At 37.0% G+C, this 27,926-nt stretch overlaps 1 protein-coding gene across 2 annotated transcripts in view; it reads right to left on the bottom strand.

Moving 5' to 3' along the window:
* The window catches only part of Arhgap15 (Rho GTPase activating protein 15), a 606,350-nt gene that overhangs the window by 125,778 nt on the left and 452,646 nt on the right, over positions 1-27,926 (bottom strand). For both annotated transcript variants that reach the window (XM_036185140.1, XM_036185141.1), the window contains exon 12: positions 23,380-23,514. In XM_036185140.1, coding sequence (XP_036041033.1) covers positions 23,380-23,514 — 135 coding nt within the window. The remainder of the gene's footprint in view (positions 1-23,379; positions 23,515-27,926) is intronic.

Raw genomic sequence — 27,926 nt, 5'->3', positions numbered from 1 at the left:
CTTAAGAACATATTTGTACTTGCTGCGATTTGAATATGGACTCCAAAGTTCTATGTTAGACACCAAATCACCAGAGCAATGGTTGAGGGGTAGGACTTTTACAGAAGTGATTAGCACATGAGAGCTCTGCCTTCATGAATGAATTAATGCCATTATCTAAATATGGATTCCATTTCCCCTCCCACTTCTCCCCCTCTACTCTCTTTCTTTCCCCTTCACTTTTCTGCTGTCCAATCTTCCCCCTCCCATGTGCACACTATTATGTCCTTCCACATTCTACCTTAGGTCCTATAATAGGACGCCCTTATGAAGGACCTTTGGCTTAAACTTCTCAGCCTTCAAAACCTATGGTGCCTATTCTTTATACGTTACTCAGTCTTAGCTCAGTTCTTTATTCTTTATATGTTACTCAGTCTCAGCTCAGTTCTTTATTCTTTATATGTTACTCAGTCTCAGCTCAGTTCTTTATTCTTTATACATTACTCAGTAGCATGGAACAGGCTAAGACAGTACTGCCATGCTACATTAACCTTATGCTTTCTCTTAATATCTAGGTGCTTATTTGCCTTGTGATATAATGTTTCTATAGAACAATTTAGCAACTGTATTATATGAATTTGCCATCATGCAGTCTTCTGTATGGTTTCTTTACATTGTTGTTTTGTTTGTTGTTTTTTGCCACATTGGGGATCAAATCCAGGGCCTGCACATGCTAGACAAGCATTTTACTAATTAACTATATACCTAGTAACCTTCTCTAAGTTCATATGTATGCATTATATATTTTCACTGTTGTAAATAATATTTCAGGGGTCCTATTTGTACACTTTCTCATGTACCTCTAAAAACATTTCCTAAGTTATTTTTAGATATGCACTTGCTATTACAATTACAATGGTATGCATATTTTAAGGTTTTTCCTACACACACACATAAACATAAATACACACATTGCCCTACAAGAATTTCTAAGACTGACAATGCCAAGGAGCCGATAGGATTTGCTTCCCCTTAATATCTATATTTCATATATATATAAGATATGTACATATACACATACACACATATGTATATATACATTTATAAGATATGTATCTTATATACATATATAAGATGTATATGCACATACACAACACACACACACACACACACACACACACACACACACACACCCACACCCCAAACAGCCCTTCACAGGAACTATGTAGCATACTTTACTACATGGAAATGGTGTCCTTTGTTAAGAATATTAAATTTATTGGCTATCTTCCTTGAAAGTTTCCTGATATATTAGAGACAATAAAACATCAAAAAAATTAGTCTCTTGAAGTAACTTTTGATTAGATGTAACATAAAAGCTAAAACTAGAGGCAAGAGAATGCTAGTTTTTTTATTTTTAGTGTAATACAAATTTTACTAACCCTTGCTTGTGAACATCAGAAGGATTAGGACATGGCTCTCTTATGGTAAATGAGGTAGTTCAATAGGTGCACAAGTTTGTTCTTTCTTTTTCTGTCATTTGCTTGCTGTTTCTCTTTTTTAGTCTCCCATCTCTCAGCATTCATGATTGGAACACACCTTGCTGTGCAAACATTTAAAACACTGCTGTTCTGTACAGGTATATTCCAGCTCCATTGAAAAGATGGCCATGAGTACAAAAGGTGAGCACTATTGACCAATGCAAGTAAGAGAGGCCTCTGGGTCACTTTGCAGGTAGAGCTATTCCTTGGTGAGAAGAGAAGCTCCTTGGTGGTGTTTGCAGCATTACAACATGAAAGGTTACGTGCCTCAGTCTGCAGAGGAAACCCAAGGGAACTGTGTGTATGCATGGACCCAGTGCCATTGGCACAAGGACCATCTATGAGAGCCGGACAGTTGGGATTTGGTGGCAGATGGTCTGATCTACAGGAAATGTCCATCCAGCTTTGTTTGGTCTATATTCTGAAACAATTCTAGAATAAACACTCAGTGTCATAATTTATAAGTATATCAGTACCAATAAATCAGAATCCTGTAAACAGTCATGTTTATTATATTCTTGCTTAATATTCATGACAGTAATTTATTTTTATGGTACAGTTTCACTGTCCTTTGTACCATGGCTCTGCATTTAAGCTTGGCAACTTGAATTAACAGGAGTTCAGGTAACCCTTTGAAGGCTGCAAAGGTTCACCAACCAGTTAAAAAAATGTATATATTAACTGCTAAAATCCACTACACTACATATAGAAAATGTAAGGGCTAGTATCAACAAGGTCTATTGATAATATGTATAAAACAGAGCTCATAAACACAGATGAACATTTGGAAAAGATGAAGTAGTTCTTAATTGATTGTCCACACAAGGGGTTGAATTAAGCAGAGTTTCCACCTCCTTCATTTTTTTTTGCCACCAGTTCTGATTCTTCACACGGACAATTCAAGATCATCGCCACTAATTACCAGGGTCGGTTCCAGGAGGAATTGCATGAATCCACCAACACAAAGTGCGGTGACTTTTATATTCATCTTGTGATGGAGCCATGAATAAGAGTGAGATATGGCTCTTGCCCCAGAGAATCTTAAGTCAGACTAAGAGCTGGAAAATAGGGCTTGGGGTCTAAGTCCCTGGTAGAGGGTTTGTGCAGTATGTGTGAAGCCTGGCTCAGCTCACGGAGCACAGACAGGATGAGATGAAAAAACTGTAATTTATTGTTCTGTAAGTGGACACTAGGCAAAGCATACTCCGTTTCACACAGAAAAATCTCCATGTGGTGCCAGGTGTGGTGGTACATGTCGGTAATCCTAACCAGAACTGGAAAGGCAGAGGCAGGCGTTCCATTAGTAGGCCAGCTGGTGCTACAAATCAAGATGCCATCTCAAACAAACAAACAAACAAACAAACAAACAAATAAAACACAGATTAACAAACAGAAAAATGAAAATGTAATAGAGAAAATATATAAATCATTGTCATAATAGAAAGCCATAAACCTATAAGCCTAGAAAACAATTTTTATTATTTTTAAATTTCCCAATTAAGAATACTCTTACAATCTGTGTGCTTTTCTGTATTTTTTGTTCTGCATTCACAAGTATTTTAGAATTTAAAAAGTGCACTGTGCCAGCTGGGTTTTATGTCAACTTGACACAGGCTAGAGTCGTCAGAAAGGAGGGAGATTCAGTTGAGAAATGCTGCAATATGAGCAGGTTGTAGGTAAGCCTATAGGGCATTTTCTTAATTCTGACTGATATGGGAGAGCCCAATCCATTGTGGGTGGTGCTGTCACTGGGCTAGTGGTCCTGTGAAGAAAGCAGACTGAGCAAGCCAGTAGTAAACACCTCTCCATGGCCTCTGTATCAGCTTCTGACAGTTCCTGTCCTGTTTGAATTCCTGTCCTTCCTTCCATGATGAATACTGACATGGGAATATAAGCCAAATAGACCCTTTACTCCTGAGCTGGTTTGGTCTTAGTATTGCATCACAACAGTAGTAACCTTAACCAATATATGGACTATCATCTGATGGGAGTAGACATTGTTGGTATTTTAATGTTAGGTTTAAAACAATTCTGGGTAGGAAGGTTGAAATGATGAAATATTCTGCAGGCTGAAATTTTTTTAAGCACATGATATGAGGTGCAAAGTGATGCTGTGTTGTAGTTCTCTAACAATGAGTGATGGAAGTTGTAGCAAATGTCATGTTATTTCCTACCCACTTTTTGGGAGTTGCCATGAGGGCATGATTCCTCATTCTGATCTATACTTTAAGCATTTAAATACAAGGAGGAGCTTACTGCTAACATAGTTGTTGTCTTTTCCTAATGCATTTTGCACAAAATAGGTGCTCTTAGCCAACGTTCCTAAAAGATAAATTAAATGTTCCTTACAAATACATTTGCATGCCCTTCAACCTTCTCCATCTGTTAGGGGTATTTGAATCTCACTGGTGCTTTATTTTATTTTTAAAAGTTTTCCTAGAAACCTAGACACAGGAATGAAAACCTATAATGTTGCCTTGGAGACAGAAAGCAATGAAAATATTTGTTAAGTTTCATTTGAATAGTGAAGACAGAAACAAAGAACAAGGTTCTGAGATTATGTGTATGATCAAGAAAGTTATTCATGTTTATCTGATTTCTTTTCCTCTCCCAGAGTTTTCCATAGCACACTCTTTATCTGTAGCACATTGAATTCTAATTGTTAATGCATTTTAAAGTCAAAACTTCCTATCAGTTTTCTTCTATTCTTTGGATTTTGCCTTGTACAATCTATGGATATACTTGCTTTTAGACTGAAAACCAGTGAATTTCATAATGCAAATTGTGGTTGTCATTTTTAATGGATTTTCACTTTATCCATCTCACCTGGATCAATATACCAAGGGAGAATGACAGTTTGGGAACACGAGTATTGCAGTCTTCCCAAACTGTCTGGTACTATGGGGTACTGTTGGAAGATCATGATGGTGTATTCAGGAGTCTCTGGATTGACCCAATAGTGTCATTGAGCAGCATTAGCCTTCCATTGTGCATTAGGATAGAAGAGTACTTCCTTGTGGTAAAGATTTTCTACTTGGTGGACCCATAGAAAAGTCTGCTTGGCAAACTGGACACCAGAATCCTCTGTGATTAAGCTGAGTCCAAGAGCCTTAAAAGAAAACTCTGAGAAAGTCATCAGCAGGTGCTTCTGTATCTTACACATACCTGCAACTTCTCATGTCAGCCAAATAGCCACAGCTATGTCCCCCCTCCCTTTTTTTTTAACACTTTGGAGATGATTATAGAAGGAAAAAACTATCATGCTTATACTTATAACTATTGCTTTGAAGGTTTTATTCTTGTAATACTGGCAGAAGCTTGTTCTAAACATCAGCCTCTTTAATAGGGTTGTCTTGATAGCTAGTGAGCCCAGAGAATTCCTGGTCCTCATTTCTCAGTGCATGTCTACAGATGACAAAGAAAGAGTTCTCCTCTTTAGATTCACTTGAGTCTTTGTCTATACCAAAGGGGTGTAGCCCTGGATAGTTCTGATTCCTGCCATAAATTCCCTAAGTGATGGACTGCAATGTGTAACTGTAAGACACACTGCAAACCCTTTACTCTCCACTCTGCTTTTGGTCATAGTGTTTTATCATAGTAACAGAAACACTTGGATAGTGTCTTTGTGTATTCCTAGACACTTGCTTGTATAATTATGAAGGCAATACATTGTTTCCAGGGATTATATTTTGAAGTCATTTTCTTGTAGTACTTGCTATCAAGTATATCACAGAAATAAGCATTTAAAAATATTTGAATTTCCACGTCAACAACAAACCTCTATTGCTAAAAGTTCTAAAGAACATTTGAGCTGTTTAGTCACAGTATTTTTGGTGGTTGGAGTATGGCTTTGGTATTGATGGCTGCTGACCAATTGGAATGGTGGCTGCTGAAGATTGCAGTGGCTACAGCAAGTTCTTAAACAACAATAAGGTTTTCCATATAATTGTAACTGTTTTCATGAAAAATTTGTTTGCCTTGTGTGGTATTGTTTGATACTACTTTATCCATGGCAGAACTTTCAAAATTAGAGTCAGTTCTTTCAAACCCTGTCAGTGCTTTAGGAAACACATTTATGTAATATTATAAATTCTGTATTCTCATTTTAAAAGAGCTTGTGGTATCTTTGACACATTTCATCTCAAGGTAGAATATTGCTCATACAAAAGGTTCACACTCCTAGTCCAATGACACTAAATCATGAAGTCACAGCAATGTAGTCACACCTTGAGACTCTACTTCTCATCTTACGAATCTTGTTATTTTCATTATAAAGAAATTTTAACCAGTCTTCAGCCTTTTAACATCATCAAAAAAGTGGGAACTGACTTTTTCTAACCTCTAATTGTTGTTAATATTTTGACCATCTCCTCTGAAATGCAAATATTCTTCATTGCATTTAGCATGAATGATCCTTTCTAGAGGGCAAAATACTTTGAAAGCCCTTAGGTTAGTATGGGATAGTCATTGAACAGCAAATGATATTTAGAAAGTTATATTTTTCCTGAGTAATAGTTCTCAGCAATGAGGTTAGAAGATTCTGGAGGTTGTAATGTACATACATATGTTCTTATCCTGGCTTTTATTTCCCCATCCACAGAACACAAGAAAACTAGATGCTATAATTCTTAAGGGTCCTAGGATTTTTAGAATGCTAAATGAGCATTAACTTGAACTTAAATTTACCAACTGCATTAGTCTCTGATAAGAGAGAAGAGAGTGTCTGTCCATTGAAACCAGGAGTTGACTTTTCCATGTTAGCTATGCCATGTACTTCCTTTATAAAGCTGTTTCAGCTGCACTGAAGATTTTCTGATCAGTGTAGCTACCTTTATTCACTCTTTTAGCTAAGTCTTCTAGGAAATGCTGGGGTTTCTCTGCCAGCATTTCCTTTTCTCCTTAAATTTTATGTCATGAGATGATGTCTTCTCTTAAGCCTCATTCACCAGCAACTCTCAGCTTCAAGCTTTTCTTTGCAGCCTTTCGACCTTCTGTAATTAAAAATAGGCTTGACTTAAGGAAATGTAGCTGAGAGAGTTTTTGCGACAGATCCATTCTCTATGTCCTCAATAAGGTACTTTTTCTTTTTTAGGATTCTAGTTTTTAGTTACTTTTACAACTCAGATAAGAAGAAGTCTTTTTTTTTCTAGCCCATGAAAGCTTTTAACATCTCTTCTTCACTAAGATTAATCATTTTTAAGCTTTGATTTAGAGTGAGAGATTTCAATCTCTTACTTTCAGTTGAGTTCATAGAGGCCATTGAAGTGTTCTTAAGTGGTCTAATTTCAGTGTTTTGTGGCTCAGGAAACAGGGAGATCCAAGAAGAAAGCACGAGAGGGAATGGCTAGTCACTGCAATAGTCACAACACAAACACTTCTAATGAAATTAATTATCCTGTGTGAATGCAGTTCACGTTGTCTGTATGGAATTACACTGTATTGTGAAAGATGGCTAATGACAGGGCATGCAACAGATAATACAACTTGAAAAAACAGTTCCTAGCACAGAGATTCAAACTGAGCAGAGTAATGTAAAATAGAGTCAGTAGACTTTTATGAGACAAGGTTGGCTCAAATCTTCGGTTAGAAAAGCACAATACCAATCTGGTATGATGGAATGCATCTGTAACCTCAGCTCTGGGTATCAGGGAAGGGAGCTCAGAGTCCAGTGAGAGAACCTGTCTCAGAAAATAAAGTGGAGAACAATAGACAAAGACACTTGACATGGATTTCTGGTCTCTACACAACTACAAAGAAGTGTATATGGCCATACCAACAGATAAATGTAACACACACACACACACACACACACACACACACACACACACCACAATATCTAAGGTAACTATGCCCATTTTTCTGATTCAAATTGTAAAATTAGTTCAAGAATTTAGTGTTCCTTATTTTGTGGGATGCCTCTTTTCTGCAATTTTCCTTACTGGAACCATATTTGAAATTCTTCTCAAGATGTTGTGAATTGTTATCTCTAACAGCTCAATTGTTCCAAATTGTCCTACAATTTGTAGTATGGTCTTGCAGTTGTCAATACTGGCAGGAAGGTTGAATGATAGTGTCTGAAGGATTTATAGTTTAGCACTTGGCTTTGGTTCCAGTTCTAGTTTTTAGAAACTCAGATGAGATTAGTCTTATGAATTTGCAGAACTTAAGACAAACTCTCCTCTTGGTGTCATTGTTTTGGCAAGTCTAGCTTAGAAGAAAAATGTTACAGTGTTACCCAAACATTTCTGCATGTAAACAATATGAGACAACATGGGTAAAAGTGATGCCTTGGACTGTAAAATTCAATTTCAGATCACAATGGTAGAATGAAGAATATAAATAAAGAACTAATTAAATATTGTGTTGCAGTAGTAGAAAGAAATTGCCAGAGTAAAGGAGGAAACCATCTTATGCTGACAAATTTGTACACCTAAAATATTCTGTTGAAGTAGGATTTCTATTGTAGATTTAATACTTGTGTTGTGTGAGAGCACTTGGGGGCAAGGTCTTTAAGAAAGAAGCCAGGTTTAGCAATTGGGATAACCTCCTGTGTTTTATCGGACCACCATGGTTTAAAGTTAGATTTCAACAACAGAAAAAACTACAGAAATCCTACAATCTCATGGAAACTGAATAAAGCTCAACTGAATCACCAATGGGTTAAGGAAGAAATAAAGAAAGAAATTAAAGACTTCCTAGAGATCAATGAAAATGAATACACCACATACCCAAATTTATGGGACACTATGAAAGCAGTGCTAAGAGGGAAATTCATAGCACTAAATGCCCACATAAAGAAGCTGGAGAAATCTCACACTAGTGACTTGATAGCACACCTGAAATCCTTTGAATAGGAAGAAACAAAGTCTCCCAGGAGGAACAGATGCCAGGAAATTATCAAATTGAGAGCTGAAATCAATAAAATAGAAATAAAGAGAACAATACAAAGGATTAATGAAACAAAGAGTTCTTTGAGAAGATCAACAAGATAGACAAGCCCTTATCCAAACTAACCAAAAGACAGAGAGAGAGAGCATCCAAATCAACAAAATCAGAAATGAAAAGGGGGACATAACAACAGACAATGAGGAAATCCAGAGAATCATCAGGTCATACTTCAAAAACCTCTACTCCACAAAACTGGACAATCTAAAAGAAATGGATAATTTTCTGGATAGGTGCCACATACCTAAGTTAAATCAAGACCAGATAAACCATCTAAATAGTCCAATAACCCCTAAGGAAATAGAATCAGTCATTAAAATTCTCCCAACCAAAAAAAAGCCCAGGACCAGATGGTTCCACTGCAGAATTCTACCAGACCTTCAAAGAAGACTTAATACCAATACTATTTAAATTGTTCCACACAATAGAAGCAGAAGGTATATTACCAAACTCCTTCTATAAGGCTACAATTACCCTGATTCCTAAACCAAACAAAGATGCAACAAAGAAAGAGAACTACAGACCGATCTCCCTCATGAACATTGATGCAAAAATACTCAACAAAATTCTGGTAAATAGACTCCAAGAACACATCAAAACAATTACCCACCATGATCAAGTAGGCTTCATCCCAGGGATGCAAGGGTGGTTCAACATATGAAAGTGTGGGAGCGGGGACGGGAAGGGGGAGGACAGGGGAACTCATGGCTCGTGTAAAATTAAAACACAAATATAATTTAAAAAAAAAGAAAGAAAGAAGCCAGGTTTAGATGGCTCAAGAGTATTGCAGGCTAAGGTCTGTATCAGAATTCAACCATGATGGGGTCAAATTTTGCCTGATTTTGGACTTTCAAAAACCAGGTCTGTGAGAAGTAAATTTCTGTTTTATAAGCCACAGATTCTTATGGAATCTCCAGCTAAGACAAATTCCAAACTTTGGAAGGTCAGACATGGAGGAGTGTGATTTTGGTGATGAAAAATCTTGAAACACTGCTTTGGGGGACATTACTGAAATAGCAGAGGGAAAATGAGAAGATGGAGCAGTTGTTCTTAGGCTATAATTCTAGAGGTCTTTTGGAGCAAGATGCTGCTGGGGGCCTGATGTCGAGCAATGTTGTGCTTCTAGTCAGGTTCTAGTTGTTCTCCCTTTCTCTTTGCTCTTGCTTTTTTGCTTAGCTCATATTTTCCTATGTCTGTTGAGGGAACCAGATCTCAGAAGTCCTGAGCATCAGACACAACACCACACACAGCAATTTCTGAGGTCTTTCTGGGTCTGATATCACATTTCCTCACATTTCTCTGACTTTTCTGGAAATACATTCACAATGCAACACAAAGGGATAGAAAATCCCAGTGAATATTTCAGTGAGAAAATGGATTCCTCATAGGTGCCACTGGGAATTCAGAGAATAATATACACAATGTCAAAGAATAATCTTACCATTGTGCTGGGAGTCAAAGGTCTTAAGAAGAAACTCAAAAGATCATGCTTTCATCTGTTGGGTAGATAGTCTCCACCTGCAACAAGCAGGACAGATGGCACTAATTATGTCTGCCCATCCGTTACTTGGCAGAGGAATGGAACTGAGATCTAAAAGGGTGAACCTCACACATGCTGGACACTCAAGGTGAGAAGGAAAATAACAAGGGGCCAAGAGCTGATTGTCTGGTTAGACAGCAATCATGAGCTCGGGCCTTGGGCGTTTGACCTTTGAGAATTGCATTTTTGAAAAATAAAGGTGTTGCAGAAAATGAGATGGTAGAAAAAGGGAGGGGGGATTGCACATTTACACAGAAAATTACAATTAGGGAAAGAAAAAATTCTCACAGATATCATGTAATTTTTGTAGTTCATGAATATTTTGTGTGTGTGTGTGTGTGTGTGTGTGTGTGTGTGTTTGTGTGTGTGTAATTTCATCTTTCTGAATATTACTTTTTCTCCTCTTTAACAAGTACTGAGACTAGTTTTCAACCACAGTGTATTTGTTTTCCATGCTTCTGTTTCCCAAAGCATAGGTGGAAATGTCTGCATAAATCCTTGGGGAAAAATGTTCTATTCTAAACCACATGGCTATGATCAGTTACACCAACATAAGCAAAACTCTCCCAGGAAATGGATAGTACTTCAGCAACTATCATATCTAGAGTTTAACTCTGCAGAACAGTGAGGCATGAGCCCAATGAACAAATGTCACACTTCGGGAAACTCAAGGTACATCAAGAAAATCTTTTTAAAAAATCCATCTATTGATAGAAATGCAGAGGATTAGAGTAAGGATAAGTGCTTGGAAAAACAAATGTAGGTGTTAGTAGGCATTTTGTTGCTGTGAGAAGGAGCTCAAAGAGGAAAGCCTTATCCCAAGGTCATTTCAGTCCATGGTCATTGGCTCCATTATTTCTGGACCTTTCATGTAGTAGTATCATGATAACAGGGTTTAGTGAAGCAGAGCTGCTTACTTCTCAGCAGCCAGGAAGCACAGGAAAGGTCAGAGACAAAGTATGCCATTCAAATGCCTTCAGTGACTTATTCTAGCTAGACCACCATCTCTCAATTCTTTATTCAGATTTGGAATCTATCTATGGATTAAACTATTGATTAAGTCTGAGCTTGTGTGATATACTGTTCTCTGGAAACAGTATAACAGACACAATCTAAAGTATGCTTAGTAAAACTCACAGCAAAATTATCGAGTTGACAATTAAGATTAACAGTCACAGCTTATATCCTAGTATCAGCAAGGAAGAGGACAGAGACACAGTTGTCACACCATAAAAAGTTTGAAAATAGCACATGTGAAGTTAATATGTGTAGCAGGAATCTTAAAAAGTTCTTATTAATAAAATCAAACCTAAGCCAGTTATTGGGGTGATTGCTGAAAGATCAGAGAAGCAGAACAAGCCACAGCTACCTCACCTCGCCAGTTCCTCAGCTGATCCTGTTTCCTCAGACTGGAAGCCTCTGTGTCCTCATCCAGAATGAATCTCAGCTGAACTGCTGCTCCAAAGCCTGAATGCTTAACCAGCCAAAAGCTTCTAGTTTCTGGTCTTTATGTCTTATATATGTTTCTGTTTTTGCCATCACTCCCTGGGATTAAAGGCTCACTTCTTGGGATTAAAGGTGTGTGTCACCATGCCTGGCTGTTTCCAATGTGGCCTTGAACTCACAGAGATTCAGAGGGATTTCTGTCTCTGAAATGCTAGATTAAAGGCGTGAGTGCTACCATTTTCAAGCCTCTGTATCTGTGGCTGTCTGTTCTCTGACCCCAGATAAATTTATTAGGGTGCACAATGTTTTGGGGAACACAATACCACCACAAATATGGAAGTGTTTTATTTGAGGAAAAATTTCCTTTAAAGTCTCCTTTTGAGAAGATAGAATATATATGTGACAAGTGAAAATCTCAGATTTGGTGAATGAGAGTATGCATGTACCTATGTGCATCTGTTCCTGTGTGAGGAAGGATTATTTGTTGAATATGGTTTAGTTGGAAAACCTTTGAACATTTTAAACTTTGAACAGAATCTATACTGTCACAACATTTTCATAGGCTATTATACAGCCTCCTCTACCGTACTCTAAACCTGCCACTTTCTACCTACCAGAGGGTTTATGACATTCATGAGCTAAAATCACCAGGACACACACACACACACACACACACACACACACACACACACACACACACACACAGGAAAGCAGATGAATTACACTGGAGTTGTCACTTTTGGTACCACAGTGAATACTATGGGCTTGCTAACATGTAAGAGAAGCAAGATAGCATTAATCAAGAGAAGCTGGGATAGCCTACAAATTAGAAAAAGTTGTGAGCTCTTCCATAAAAAGACACACTTTTGATTATCTGTCCAATCGTTCTTCAGAATAAAACATGTCATGAGATAAAGAAACTGGTGTTCACTGGGTTTTGAACAAGAAAATATCTTATAAAATTGTCTTATATATGTCTTGTGCTATGTGAATTGTAGAAACAAAATATTAAAGCAGAATGAAGATATTCACATGCATCACTTGAGATAGTTGTACCGGAAGAGAGATGAATAAATATGGACAGGAAAATCTCCCAAGATCCTACTATCTAAATTGTAGTATGTCAATTGGTTGACATAATAACATTAGCTAACATTTACTGAACAGTGTGTGCCAGAAACTGTAAAAGTGAGTTAGTACAATTAACATTTCACAAAATTATTTGATAAACTCAGTAGGGAAGTATCATTTTTCCATCATTTTTTTATAGCCCAGAGAGAGAAGATTTTGTCCAAAGTTTTAAAGGAAGTAAATTGTAGAGTCATAATTTGAATAGTAGTACAATGAGTGATGCAGGAAAGGCATTAGAAGATTTGGCTGAAAGGAAACATCTGAACAGTGATACAGGGAATGAGCCACATTCAATGTGCCTTGAACATTTGAAGCAAAGCCATTGGCTCAAAGGGCTATCATGGGGTGGAAAAATGAAGTCAGAGAGCTTATGTGTAACCAGATAATAGAGGGCTTTGAATCTCTTACAAGGATTTTAGCTTTTCCTCAAAATGAAATGAATCCAGTTACAGTAATTTGTTTATTTTTGTAATGGATGGGTTGAGGAAAAGTTACTGGACAAGTAAGGGAGGCTCTTCTGGTGATGGGGTGACACTCAGAGTTGCTGGTGGTGGGTGGAAGGTTGTGGAAGTTCCATGTGGTGGCCATAATCCAGTGTGAGCTGAAGCATGTGAAATAAAGCAGGATGGAACAAAAGGCCACAAAACTTCAATTTCTTCATGGTCTATTGAGGCAGTGAAACCCAGCCACCCAAGTACATCATTAGAGGAATTGGTCAAGTTAACTCTTTTCCACTGAGTACTAAGAAGAATTTTTGCACTTTGGTGAGCATTTTTGGTAGCATGTCTATGCAGTAAGGCAGGGGTGCTTAGAATCCAGACTCTGAAGGTTGCCTAGTTGATTGCTCAGCTTGAAACAATCATTGCTTTGAAAAGTGACCTCAAGGACATTGATGTATACAAATAAGTAAAGGTTTTAAGGAAAAGCAAGACTAGCATTAGACTTTCCAATGGAGTTGACGTATTACTGCTCAATTTTTGAGTCAAGGTCTGATTTTAAATCTGAATCACCTTCCAGTTTTACTTATAAAGGACTTTCATTAAGCCAAATTAAGTATATGGAAATCCAGTTGTTTATTATTGAGTACTAAACCATTCCTACAAAGAGACACCTGTACAAGCCATTTGGCTCTAGTCAACTATAATTTTTACAATTTAATTATGAATATAATTAGGATGAGTTAAGAGACAGGCTAGGCATCAGCCATAAATTTTCCACTGTGCTTACACACAAGCATGTGCGCGCACACACACACACACACACACACACACACACACACACACACACACACAAACACACACAGATAAAAAAATAAAAAAAATAAAATCCCTAAAGCCTGTGAGAATATTTGCTTTCAGAGAAAAATTTTAGAGGCATCAGTAAAATTTATTTTTACTTAATGTAAAACTTTCTTGAAAGTCTGTTGATCAAGAATATTTTTATACTGTATTATTTTTATGTCTTTGATTTCTTTACAGTGAATCTTTAGAACTTTCTTTTACTTTCTCTGGTTTTAAAGCACTTTGTTATATCATCATTTGTCTAGCTACCACATTAGCCAACTGTTCTCCAAGCTCTGCTTCTTTTCTCCCAAGGAATGTAATCACAAAGTTGATGATGCATTAGAAATAGCTTGACCAAAGGGCAAGATAAAGTCAAGAAAAGAAAATATTTGCAAATATACTTGACTGGTTTTTCTCCCCAATTACCTATTCAAAATACACTTTATCAGCAAAATGGCATGGTGACCATCCATGGCAAAGCCATGGAAACATATAATAGGTACTTTTGGCCATGGGGCAACATCTTAAATCATTTTTATTTAAGGATGGTGGTATTGACATAGACATAGGTGTATGAGTTTTATTTAAGGAATACACATGGGAACACTCTACTTTTGGTGTCTGATTGGCTGAATTTTTAACACTATTCAATCTTATGGGTGCCATTTCTTACAGTTTATTTTAATTGATTAAGTAGTTAATGTTTACAAAATCTAGGCTTCAGGGTAACTGTGGTTGAATGCTCAAGTGAGGGCTGTTTTTACTTTGAGGCCTGAACTCAATGTAACATCATTTCTAGCTCATTTTATTGCTGTACAGCTAACTGCCATAAATATACACACACACATACATATGTACATATGTATGTACATATTCACATACAAAGTGAAAGCAATATATCAAATGACATAATAAACATACATATTTATATACCTTATATGTGTATACATAGGATTTATTTAGAGAATTGAAAGATGAGACAAAAGGAATGATACAGGACCATAAGCTTGCTTATTGTTGTTACTTTTTAATATATTTTATCAAAGACTTACTTTGTAGTTCAAGATAGCCTCAAACTTGTCACCCTACTGCCTCAGCTTCCCAAATATAGGGATTCTAAAAGCACTCTTATTTGATTAAGAGGTTAGCATTCATTTTATTTTCATGATGGAGAATAAGTGGGGAAAAAGTTATTAATTTTATATGCAAATGGCAACTATGAAAAGGTAGAATCCATTAAATTCATTATTGAAAACTCAATATGCTATCATGTAAGTGTGAAAGATCTGAGATAAAGATGGCCACCAATTGGAATGACCAGTCCTTTTGTAAGTGAGATTTGATGTAGTCCAACCTCACAAGTATTAGTAGTATATTCTTTAGGTAAATGCATGAGATGACCCCTCTCATTTACTGATAATTATATAGTTTTATGTCTATCTCAATTCTGATGGTTATTTTGATTTGTGATAAGGCAGATAAAGTACATGGATTAATGAGTTGTGTCAGCATTTTGGACTTAAAAGTGTAGTGGGAGTTACTTTTGCAAACTAAGGGAAAATATGTTACAGTACATGGAAAAAAAGTGACCCTTAAATTACATCTATCTCTTAATTTTGGGGGCCTGTGAATATGTTATCTTATTAAGCCAAGGGAAATTTGCAGAGATATGATTAAGACTTGTCCAGGTGAGCTCCATCTAATCATGAGTACCCTCAGAAGTGGAAGATGGAAGCAGAGGCATGTTACAGCGGACTAGTGTGGAAGGTGTCGGTGTGAGGTACTGTGATACTCCATCAGCCATTGTTAGATGGATAGGTGGGAGAAGGGGACACTATACCAAAAATGGTCTCTTGAAGCTGGAGAAGGCATAAAGATGTATTTCTCTTGGAGTCTTCAGAAAGGAATGCAACATTGCCAACACTTTGATCTTAGTCCAGTGGGACCTAGGTTAGACCTTTGTCCTATTGGACATTAAGATGATATATTAGTATAATCTTAAACTTCTGTGTTTGAAAAAGTAGGTTATGGCAGAAACAAGAAACTAGAATTAATGTAAGGCAGAAAACAGTAGATTTAACTGGAGCAGAAGCAGTCTCCAGATGAGCACCTACAGAAATACTAAAAGCAGCCATTCTGGTATGAATGGTGATGATAAGAGGCTCTTTATCTATAGAAATGAGACTAGAGGACATCATTTTAAACAATGAGGGAACTGGGAAAAGACCTTTGTGAGTAAAATCCTTGCCACACAAACATGAAGAGTGGTATTCTGATTCCTAGAATCCATTTAAAAAACTAGGCCTGGTGTTTATCTGTAATCATGGAGATAGCACAATGACAAGGAAAAATTCTATGCCCAAGGAGGGACTATGTTTCAAACAAAGAGTGCAAGTACCTGAGGAATGGCCCCAGAAGTTGTCCTCTGAACTCTATACATTTGCCATCTATATAAGCTCCCACATATGCACAAGGAAGGAAAGAAGTGAGGGAGAGAGAGGGGGAAGGAAGAAGTGGGGGCATTAAAAATAAAGAGTGATGAAAAAGAAAAGTAATTACAAATGCCAAGAAAAAAATTAAAATTCTACCTAACAAAATTATTATTTTAGACAAAGGGAGTAAAATATGACAAAGCACTTAAGAAATTTTTGAAGAGTAACAATGTGTATTGTATTTCATCAACTGAAGAATTTTCCTTGAGAAGAGCCTGAGTTGTGAAAGAGAATGCCAAAGACACCTTTGCGTAGCCACCATGAAAGGCAGTCAACAATGTTTCTGGCACTGTAGCAGTGTAAATATTGCTTATTATTTTCCTAATTGAACAAATCACTGGGCTTACAGCAGCATATAAAACTTAAAGGAGTCAATGCGCCATTGTTCCTGTGAAAGGTGAGAGATAAAGAATGTACCGACCTTATAAATGAAATTATCAGATATTGCTCAATGTTAGTGAAGCAATAAATATGCTTTCAGCTTACTATTTAAATTTGAATTTAATGAGCATAAAGTGGAATGAGTTAAAATTTTATATTACACAGTAAAGGATATATTAACAATGGTTGATATATTAGAATATTATTATCAATGGTTGATGTATTAGAAATATAATAACAAACTTAGAAAAAAACATTAAAACATTAAAAGTGATTAAACATCTACTAACATGGATAAGGTTTCCTCTCATGAACAAGACTTTGGTAGCGTCACCAAACTAAACTATTCTTTAGAGCTTTATAATTTTCTTTTGTGTGTTTGTGTGTGTATGTGTGTGTGTGTGTGTGTGTGTGTGTGTGTGTGTGTGTGTTATAATATAACATACACAAAAACACAGAAAAGAGAATGTTAATAAAATTAAACTTGAAATAGTGCTCAGATGAAATAAAACACATTTTATGTGTTTAAATGAATTCTAAATATGAATGGACCAGAAATTGATCGTAGAAATAAGAGAATGAAGTTTTAAAAATATACCCAGAGAAGATGATTTAAATATTGATACTTTTGATGCCATGTAATAAATATTGAAACACTGCTTATTCTTGTGAAGTTCTATTTTTATATCTAACTTAAAATTCCAATACTCAACATTTCTGACCCCTGACTTAATTTTAAATTCACTTAATATTTGAAACAGAGTCTCATCGTGCAGCCCTTAGTGTCCTGGATCTTATTGTGTAGATCAGGCTGGCTTCAAACTCTTCCGATTCTGACCCCTGCTTCTGCCCTGCCCCAGTGCTTGACACCCAGGTAATGCTAAAATCCCCTTTCAAAAGAAAGAATTAATGTTGTAAAGAATGTTTTATGGCACACAGATTTTGCAGAGACTAATGTAATACACATCCATTTGTCAACAGCTAGTTTGCTACCCCTCAAATTAGTGTGAAAAAATAAGTTAGTACACAGGTTTTAGAGTTTGGAGTAGAATGTGAAGTCAAATTTTTGAGTTATATGAACTCAGGATTCCCCTAGGAATTCATTTATTTTAAATTTGTTTTGATTTTCTGTGTGTGTGTGTGTGTGTGTGTGTGTGTGTGTGTGTGTGTGTGTGTCAGAGAGAGAGGGGGGTGCAAATTTAAGAAGTTGATGGGGAGGGAGGTGGAGAGGATCTGGGGGAGAGGAAATGATTAAAATATATTATATAAAATTTTAATCAATAAAAAAAGAAATAAAAAATCACATATAGAGCACCTACTACCCATATTGTAAGAAAAAATGTTAGTTTATTTAGTTTTCATAGAACCTTTATGAGCTTGAAATTAATTTCCATATGATCTCTCTACTCCATCACTAGCTCTGCTGTTATTCTGAGGATTAAGCGAAAGCACATAAAACGCCAATACATTTCTCTCCTCTCACTTACTTTTGCAAGATTACTAAGAAAATAAAGACACTAATACAGAAAAGAGATTATATATTGTCTGTTTTCTTTTGGATTTGTATCTATCAGATTTAAAAATACGGGAGTAATTATAAATAGCAGCATATTTAAGTCTACTGTAACGATCCAGAAGGGCCCCCAGCCTCTAACACAAGATGACACCACTTACCCTAGAACTGTATAGCACCATTTGTCTAACAGATACACAGTTACAGGACTAATCATGCCTTCAGCACATGCTATTGCCAGGACATCAAGTCTTTGCTGACAGTGGGTTAAATCCTTGTGAAAAGAAATGTGCTGCTAATTCAATTATACTGACCTGAGGTGCAGAATTTCATATCAATAGTTGGGTCATTTAGATTCCAAAATATAAAACCAAATCTAAGACTCTTGTTGTCCTGGTGAATGAGACAGGGGACCAGCATAGCATTTGCAGTTTCTTGTAGAAAGAAACTGTATTAAATTGGTCCAAACGAAACTCTTTTAAAAATCATTTTCTGTTTTCTCCTCTTGGAATATCCAATGATGAATTTCAAACATATAATGAGAAATAAAATAACTCAAATAGTGCAAGCAGTCAGGTCTATTGTTTCCACTAGAAATAGCATTCTTCCTACCATGCAAAGCATTCCAGTCAGATGTAAAATTCCATTGGTCTATTTGCTTTGGGATTTTTCCATGAAAACACATCTCTCAGCTAGGGGCCAAATAAAAATGTTAAGTCTTCCTAAACTGGATTTAGTAGTAGTAAAAGAGAAAATGGAAATAATGTTATGACAACATGAACTGTGGCATTGGTGGGAATGGTGTTTTGTCCATGCCTAACCAAACAGTAGAAAGCATTTTAAACATTTCTGCTAACACAAAATTAATTTAATGCAAAGAACTACTTATCCAAAAGATGAAAGAGCTAAAATATGAGTAAGGAAAATCAGAAATTCATCCTGCCAGGAAGCCCCTGGCTCCTCCAAAGTAGAAGGGCAGACAGAAGGGTCTGAATCACAAGGTGGAGGCTGGGACTGGAGTGATCCTGTCTACCAAAGCTGCATGCAGAAAGGCCACTGAGGCAGTGAGGTAGGTAACAGCAAAGAGTGAGGATAAACCATTAAGTGGGCTGGATGTGGCCACCCTCCTTGTTGTGAATGTAAAATGTCCTTCACAAGGTTATATGTTTGAACACATGGTACCCAACTACAGGCAGATTATGGACTTTGATGAAGTAATGCCTAGCTGGGGGGTGGGGGTAGGAAACTGGGAGGAGGCCTTGAAGGTTTTATATCTGATTTGATTTCAGCTTAAGGTCTCTCTGCTTACTGGTTTGTACCCAGGTAGCCAGCCTCAGCTGTGTACCCCATCACCATATATACTCTGCCAAGTCTGCTCCACCGTGGTGCACTGTACCTTCTACCTTTTATCCTTTATGGCTTCTGTTAGGCATTTGGTTAAAGAAGTGAGAGCAGTAACCATCATACCCCTCTACCTGCTATTTCCTGCCAGTGGTTGTCCACTCTCTGCCACAGCTGCTAGCTGCCCAGAATACCTATAAAATAGCTCAGCTTTGGGTCAATCCTATGATGGCATAGAGCACAAAGAACAGCAGGGCAAGGATTTGTGAGTAACAGGGCTCAGACACAGTCAGCACACACAGCACATTCTGGGTTTCCTGAAATGCTTTACATCTCTTTGAAAAAAGTTAACTCTGCATGGAATTGGTAAACTTGTAACCATTATAGCTTCACAAAGCATTGCAATATGAGCTCTGATGAAATCCAAGACTCTTTTATGCCTGCATATGAATGTCCACATAATTCTGGAAGCTTTTTTAAAGCTTAATCATGTCAAATGTAATAAATGAACCCTCTCTGGTGTGTCTTCTCCCATACTGAAGATCAAAGTGACCACTTCCTTATACCTGAATGATATTTAAATTAGTGTTACAATCTAGAGCTCATCCCAAGTTTATAACACAGGACTGGGTGTATTGCTCAATGATAGAGTGCTTAACTAGTATGCTCAAGGCCCTGTAAGGTTTCTACTGCTATGAAGAGACACCATGACCATGGTAACCCTTATAAAGGGGAAACATTTAATTGGGGTGTCTTATATTTTCAGAGGGTTAGTCCATTATCATTTTAGTGTGACATGGTGATGTGCAGGCAGATACAGTGCTGGAGCAGGAGCTGAGAGTCCTTATATCTTCACTCATAGGCAACAGGAAGTGGTATGAGACACTTGGTAGTATCTTGAGAGTATATGAGACCTCAAAATCTATCTGCACAGTGACACACTTCCTCCAACAAGACCATACCTACTCTAACAAGACCACACCTCCTAATAGTGCCACTCCCATTGGGGGGCTAAGTTCATGTGTCCTGATTTGTCAAGTATTTCAGCATATTCTCAATCATTCTATCCTATGGCTTAGTCCCCACATACTGTACATCATACAGTGACATTCTGGTATTCTTGGTTAGTTAAGTCAAGATTGCTGAAAAACTTAGTCCTTATTATCCTTCTATAAAAGTGCCTTATAAACAATATAAATGTATACAACACAATTGTAGGTAGAAGCTAAGAAATCCAAGGCCAAGACAATAGCATTGGGTGCTGAGGGCCCATTTTATGCTGCAGCTGACAGTGATGTTTAGCTGTGTATTCATATAATTAGAAGAGGTAAGACATTTCTCTTGGACTTGTTTTCTTTTCTTTCTTTCTTTCTTTCTTTCTTTCTTTCTTTCTTCCTTCCTTCCTTCCTTCCTTCCTTTCTTTCTTTCTTCCTTCCTTCCTTTCTGTCTCTCTCTTTCTTTTTTATCTGTCTTTCTTTCTTCCTTTTTTTAAACTTCCTTTAAAAACTGCACCACAGCTTTTACATTTATTTATTTATTTATTTATTTATTTATTTATTTATTTATTTATTTATTTATTTATGTGTATGTGTGTCCTCATGAATGTGCCATGGTGTATTGTGGAAGTCAGATGACAAATTGTGGGAGTCAGTTCTCTCCTTCCACCATATGGGTTCCAGTGATGAAATGCAAGACTATAGGCTTGGTAGCAAGCAACTCTACCTACTGAGAGCTATGTCACTGTCACCAGGTCCTCATTTGTAAGGGTGTTAACTTTATCAGGAGTGCTCTGCTTCATGAGTCAATCACCCAAAGGACCTGCCTCTCAGCACCATTACCCTGAGCTTGCAGCGTATGACTTTAATGAGACATGTTCCATCTCTTCATTTTCAGATTGCTTTCTCAACACAGATGACCTGGAGAGCTACTACCAGCATGTGTACAACATCTTGAATTTTTAAAAGGATGTTATTTAACATGCTCTTCTTTATTTGGACAATTACCTATTTTATAACTGTTTACAGCCACCCCTAAGAGCTTGCTGCCTGCTTTATCTTTGCTGTTCAGTTCTGATCATGCCTGTATTGCTGAAACTATGTCCAGTTTGGGTTTAAGTCTAAAATATCCCAGACATCATCATATTTCTTATGGGGATTCAAAGGACACATACTCATGAGCTCTGAGGGCCTGCTTTCCATATGCTTAGCCTATGGGAATAGCTTGCTAGTGTCTTTGGAATCATGTGAAATAAAGGAGATAGGAAACTTAATTTTTGAGAATCTTATACACTATTCCCCACTCAGCAGATATGTAAATATGTTTCCAGATGAGATAATTGCCACTTAAGAGTATAGAGGTCACATTATGACATACATATTACTAAATATACACAATTAAGATAGGAATCTGTACAAAAGTCTTTCAGATTTCCTCCCAGAATGCTGCTCTTTCTTTACTTGTACATGTGTGAGCTAAAACAGAACATCAGGCTGCACTGAATGAGATTCATGCTTCTTCACTTTTTCTTTATTATTCCTTCTAAGTTGTGGTTTAGAGAACCTGGGAACTATAAATCATTGCTCTCCAGAAGGGATAAGTACTCCAGATTCTCCTAATCTTACTACTTTAAATAATAGCCAGCCAACAAGACAATCTGAAATTGTGAGCAGGCTAGATGAGAGAATGAAAGAGAAACTCTTGTCTCCATCCAATCGATATCATTTCACAAAGTTTTAAGAGTGTAAAGAGGTTTTCCCAATGAAAACCAGAATAAAAGTGCCCATTGAAAGGTTGTTTTCCAGCACTGGCCCCCAACTCCTCATTCCCACTACTGGGAACCCTTCATACACAGCATCCACGATCAGACCTCCTAAGGAGAGCATTTCTTTCCTTGGAGGTTTTTCTTATTGGGACTTTAATTAAGCTCCTGCCAGGCTTGCAAGCTTTTTAATTTTACCTTTCTTTCTTCTTTCTTTCTCTTTCCTTCTTATATCAGCCTGCTTACCAGGAGTCGTTTTCCATGCTGTCACAATTATAGTAAATGTACCCCTATGATATTAAATGTAGTGATATTCGAGTATTTGTTTTTCTAAGGATCTACAGCAAAAGTTTTCCTGCAGGAAAAGATTTTGCTCATATGCTCATTCATTCATATCATTTTTTACTTTAGATTGTACATTATGAATGAGAGAATAACATATCAGAAAAAGAAGCTTCATGGAGGGATGTAGCTCATCGTCCGGTACTGTCACCCATTACAAGAAATTTGCTGTCATTTAACATTACACACTGCTCAGAAGCCAACTGTAGATACTCACTGCTGCTGGTGAGGGAACAAATGAGTGAGCCAAGAGAAGACGGAATTTCAGCTGATGATTTAACACATATTTAATGAAACACAATATTTAATATATTTAGGTTCCTTTGCAAGACCTCTTTGTCTGCAAACAGTGCAATTCTGAAAATGTAAAGGCACGGGCTGGGAGGACAAGAGATGACCCCTTTAAAGCAGATTGCAGAAGAAGCTATTTTCATTTGTGAAAGCTTAAATTTGGTGGCCTTAAATAGATTTCTATCTTTTTTTTTTTTTTTAGTCTGAATAATTTTGGTTTTAAAACTCAGATAATATTGCAGGGTGAGAAATAAAACAAGGCAGCCAAATGACAAAACCTAAGGACGCAGATATGAGCATGGGGCACATATTCCGTTTTCTGTCGTCATGATCAGTATCGATCTCATTATTGTTATTAATTCTACCACACCCGGCTCCTTTCTGAGGTATACTTACTGATTGCCTCCACAAACCGCTCAAAGAAACTGTAGGGGAAGAGCGGTTCAGACAGCTCCCGGAAAAACATCTTCAGTGCTCCGGTGACGACGTGGATGTCCTCCCACTGGCTGTCATCCAAATTCAGCTTCTCTTCTGGGAAAACGCGAGGAGAAATGGAACAACTGGTTTTAATGAAACAATTACAAGACACTAATTATTATGTTAATGTTTGCCTACTATCATCAGCAACCGTTAACAGCCTTCTGCACCTAGAGGTTTGGTGCTGTGCATGGATTTTTTTTTTTTTTTCTTCTTCTCGTTTTCTGTAGGAAGGGAACATTTTCAATGGAATGCCATCTGTAGGAATGCAGCTAACAAAAAGCAAGGGACACAAAGAGACAGTACCATTGACACAGTATGTCAGATACAGTTATTCCCATAATGCATCAGTATGAAAATTAGCATCACAGCTCTACATGATTCAAAGCTATTTGGTTTTGAGGCCGAGGGGCTAAGAGTTGCCAGCAATGTCTGGCTCAAGGGACCGGCCTGAAGGCCTTGCTGAGCCAACAGGAGACACATGCTAAACACGGCAACAGAAAACAGTTATTGCTTTACATGTGTTAGCCTTGCTATGTACAAGGGAATAATGGCTAACACTGTTTTCTTTTCTTTCTTTCTTCTTTTTTTTTCCCTTGCCTAAATCTAAAGTCAGCAAGGAATAGAATATGGGAGAGAAAGGATATTAATTCCTTCTCACTGCTTCAGAAATATCTTTCTTCAGTTTTCATCTCAGTGAGGAAAATGTACCCAGCAACAATATTAGACAGACCCCTGTTGGCCTATGCAGGCTGTGCAAAGCTGCCAAAACGATAACGCTCTGAAGACAAACCATAAATGCTAACGAACTCTTTAGAAACAACAAAAATATTTACTTGGGAAGCCTGAGTGAGTTGCCACAGTGACACTGAAGAACTTAGGTGCCAAAGTGAATGTTCAGTAGTAAGGGAATGCACTAGGTTATTATCACTGCCCCCCCCCATAGGAAAATCTGGGATCATTTTTATACAAGGAAGGGATGATTGTTGTCTAGAAATGACATCTTTACATATAATTAAGGGGAAGCAAGACGGTATGACATTTCTGCTGATCTATAGGATAAGCTACACAGAAAAGATGTTTTGATTCTAGGCTTAAAGGAGCAAAAGCTTATCGGGTACAATATGGAGTTAACTGAAAATCCAAGAATCCTGGTAAGAACTTACAGGTATTTGGGTAACTGGAAATTTTTTCATTATTTTGATGATGACTGAGCTCACAGTAACATGCCTCCACAGTATGAGTTCTACAAATGCCAAGGAGTATTTTGCACCAAAAAAAAGAAAGAAAAAGAAAGAAAGAAAGAAAGAAAGAAAGAAAGAAAGGAAGAAAGAAAAAGAAAAAAGAAAAGAAATAGAAATAGAAGAAATGAAAAGCTGAGAACTGTCGCTGTAGGGATTCTCTGCAGGAGCTGTGTTGTTAATGGTGTTCATATCCTTTTAAAAATATTAGCCCAAATCACTATCAGATCTTTTTTTTTTTTTAATAGACTATAATTTTCAGTGCTTGTAAGTGACGTTCCCACTCAGTAGTGTGTTTTCAAAAAAGGATGAGGTGGATCTGTTTATATCAGAGGAATTCTTTCCTCTTCTTTTCAATCATAGTCCCTACCTCCATCATAACACACTAATATGACCCACAGCTAAATCAGCAGAGGAGCCCTTCTCTCTGCCCTGCAATCATTTTGATTGATTGTATTTCAACAATTAGTCTTTTATTTGCCTGCACACTATTGAAATAGACCGACAGCATCTTAGCAGGCCAGCTTTAAACAGTCAACTGTTAACAATAGCATCACAAAGGAAGACCTGATGGGGGTTACTGTCACTTTAAAGAACGGGGTTTTCACGTTGTTGAAATCTGTCAGATATTTTGAAATGTCCCTCTCACTATGGTGCCACACCCCCTGCGTGCCCTTATAATAAAATTGGTTTTACTCCTGATTAAATCATTTTCTCCCTACCCACTACCATACTTCTCATAATGGACCTATGCGCTCTACAGCTGGTGTTCTTCCCATGGTACCAATTCTTACTTTATCTTTTAAGCACTTTGCTGCTAAGATCTCATGCAGAGTGCTTATGTTTTGTTAAGAGCTTCATTCTTAGAGAAATAGTTTAACACATGTTCTAAAAATGTTGTACAACTTATTGCTTAAAACACATTTAGAAAATGTATCAGTACTGTAGCTTTGGCACTGAACTTCAAGTGGAAACCTCAACATATACACACATGCAGGCAAACACATGCACACAACTTCCAAACTTTATTAGAAAAGTAAAACATGAAATGGCATTGTGCTGAGTAGATTAGAGACTGCTAAAGGAAAATGTTCAGAGTCAAAAGAAGCATGTTCATATTGAGCAAAAAGCTAACAAGAATAACAAATAGCTATTTAACTTGAGGAAAATGACATTCATATTAGCCACTTTCATATATATATATATATATATATATATATATATAATATCAGTAAATTTTGGTGAATGTGAAAAGGAAGCATTTCAATATGTAGAAAAAGAGTATGTTGATTGGTGAGTACCACTTCATGTCTGCTTAAAAGCCTGAAGCTATACTATTGTTAATTTGTGTCACTTACACTAAAATTCATAAAACAGATCTAGATATCAGTAGTAGTCATAATTTTAAGAAAAAATAATTATAGTTTATAAGTTTCAACAAGTAGCTCAAATCAAAAATATGGCAAGAGTTGACATTAGTCATTTGAAATATGCTAATGAATTTTTATATCCAGCATTTTGTAATCAGATCACTTATAATCCAGAAGGTCTCAAGGTAGAGATTTCAAGGCTATGGTGGTTCATTTAAACATATAATTATCCCCAAATAGCCTGCTGTCTCACAAAATCAGCCAGTTCTCAAGAAAAACTAATCATAACACTTTCCTGGTTCAAGCATACATTCAAATACAAATACAAAATATATTTGTAGGATTATTTGTATTATTTCTAACTGGACTTTCCTCTTTTCCAAGAATGTAAGGCTTATCAACAGTGGCCATGCCTCTTGAGGAAGGATGATCTTCCTTATGGAGTAGTCCTTTGCATTCTGGGATGTATAGGTAACATCCCTGGCTTTGACCCACTACAGGCAAGCTGCATTTCCCAGCGTTGACTATAGCAAATGCTGTCAGACATCCCAAGTATCTTCTGGGGGCTCCAAACTCTTCCTGGTTGTCAGGACTATAATGGAGGCTGAGGGTCTATGGACAGTCCTCTACAAGCAGTGCTTATGAAATTTACCTCATGTGGACAAGGATCCATAGAACTATCTATATGTTGACACTATGATTTCCCTAATATGAATTTTAGAGTTGGTACTTTTTTAATTAAAATTATTATTACTGTGTGGGGGGGAGGGAGGGAGATGGGTGAACACATATGATGGCATATATTTGGAGGTCAGAGGACTACTGTGGGAATTGGTTCTCTCTTTCTGCTCTAGGTCTGGGCAATCAAACTCAGGTCATGAGGATTGTATGGCAAGCACCCACTGAACAATCTTGTCAGTGCTGTAATTCTTAATTACTGACAAAAATCAAAACCTTTTATATAACAAAATTCATTATAACTATGTTCAAGGTGTTTACCACAAAAATAATAACTGAAAATTATGCAGCACTTAACTTATAGGACACTATGCTCTGCATTTTGCAATTAGATATAGTTTAATACAAGTAGGTAATACAATGAAATAGATGTGTTGTTGGCATGATATCCATTTGATAGAGAGGATGAAAGGGGTGTGAGTAGCTTAAGGAATTTTCTTAGGAGTGACAGGTTGTGAAACTGAGATAAGGAGCCACTGCATCCTCACTATGTTTAAAGTCACTGCACTTGTACATATTTCATCCGGCCGAAGAGAAAAGGCAAATGATTAGTGCGAGGTGCTAGCAGATGGACCCGACTTCCAGAAGGGTGGTTTTTGCACTTCATTCCTAAGTGTCTTATTCAAGACTGTACTTTTATCTACAAACTAACTCCAATATTTAGTAATTTCCCAATCATTGAGAGGCTATGAGCAGATACAAAACAAGTTATTCATAAAAGAAACAGCATTAGGACACAGTTGAGATGAAACAGATTATTATATGATGAGGTGTTGAAGAGACATGGTAGAGTGGAAAACAAGTCATATGGATATATAAAACATCCTTTTGGGCCTGATTCACCACTGGTACATTTTATATCTATTCATTTATTTGTGAAATGAAGATGGATAGAGAGACAAATGCTGCTATCGATGGGGCAAGTGTATACAGCATTGTGAAGTTTTAAAGAAACAAACATCCAAGATACAGCTATGATGAACAAAGTAAATAAAGGCTTACAGGCAAAATACATAAAGGATGAAGGCAATGAAAACACCGAGTGAACATTATGAACCGTACTAATCAGTTTAGATAAATTATTTCAGTGTGATAAGGCTCTCCATACAGGGTCAAC

The sequence above is a fragment of the Onychomys torridus genome, chromosome 4 (genome assembly GCF_903995425.1).
Source record: "Onychomys torridus chromosome 4, mOncTor1.1, whole genome shotgun sequence".
Lineage (NCBI taxonomy): Eukaryota > Metazoa > Chordata > Mammalia > Rodentia > Cricetidae > Onychomys > Onychomys torridus.
This window is presented reverse-complemented; position numbering and strand designations above follow the sequence as displayed.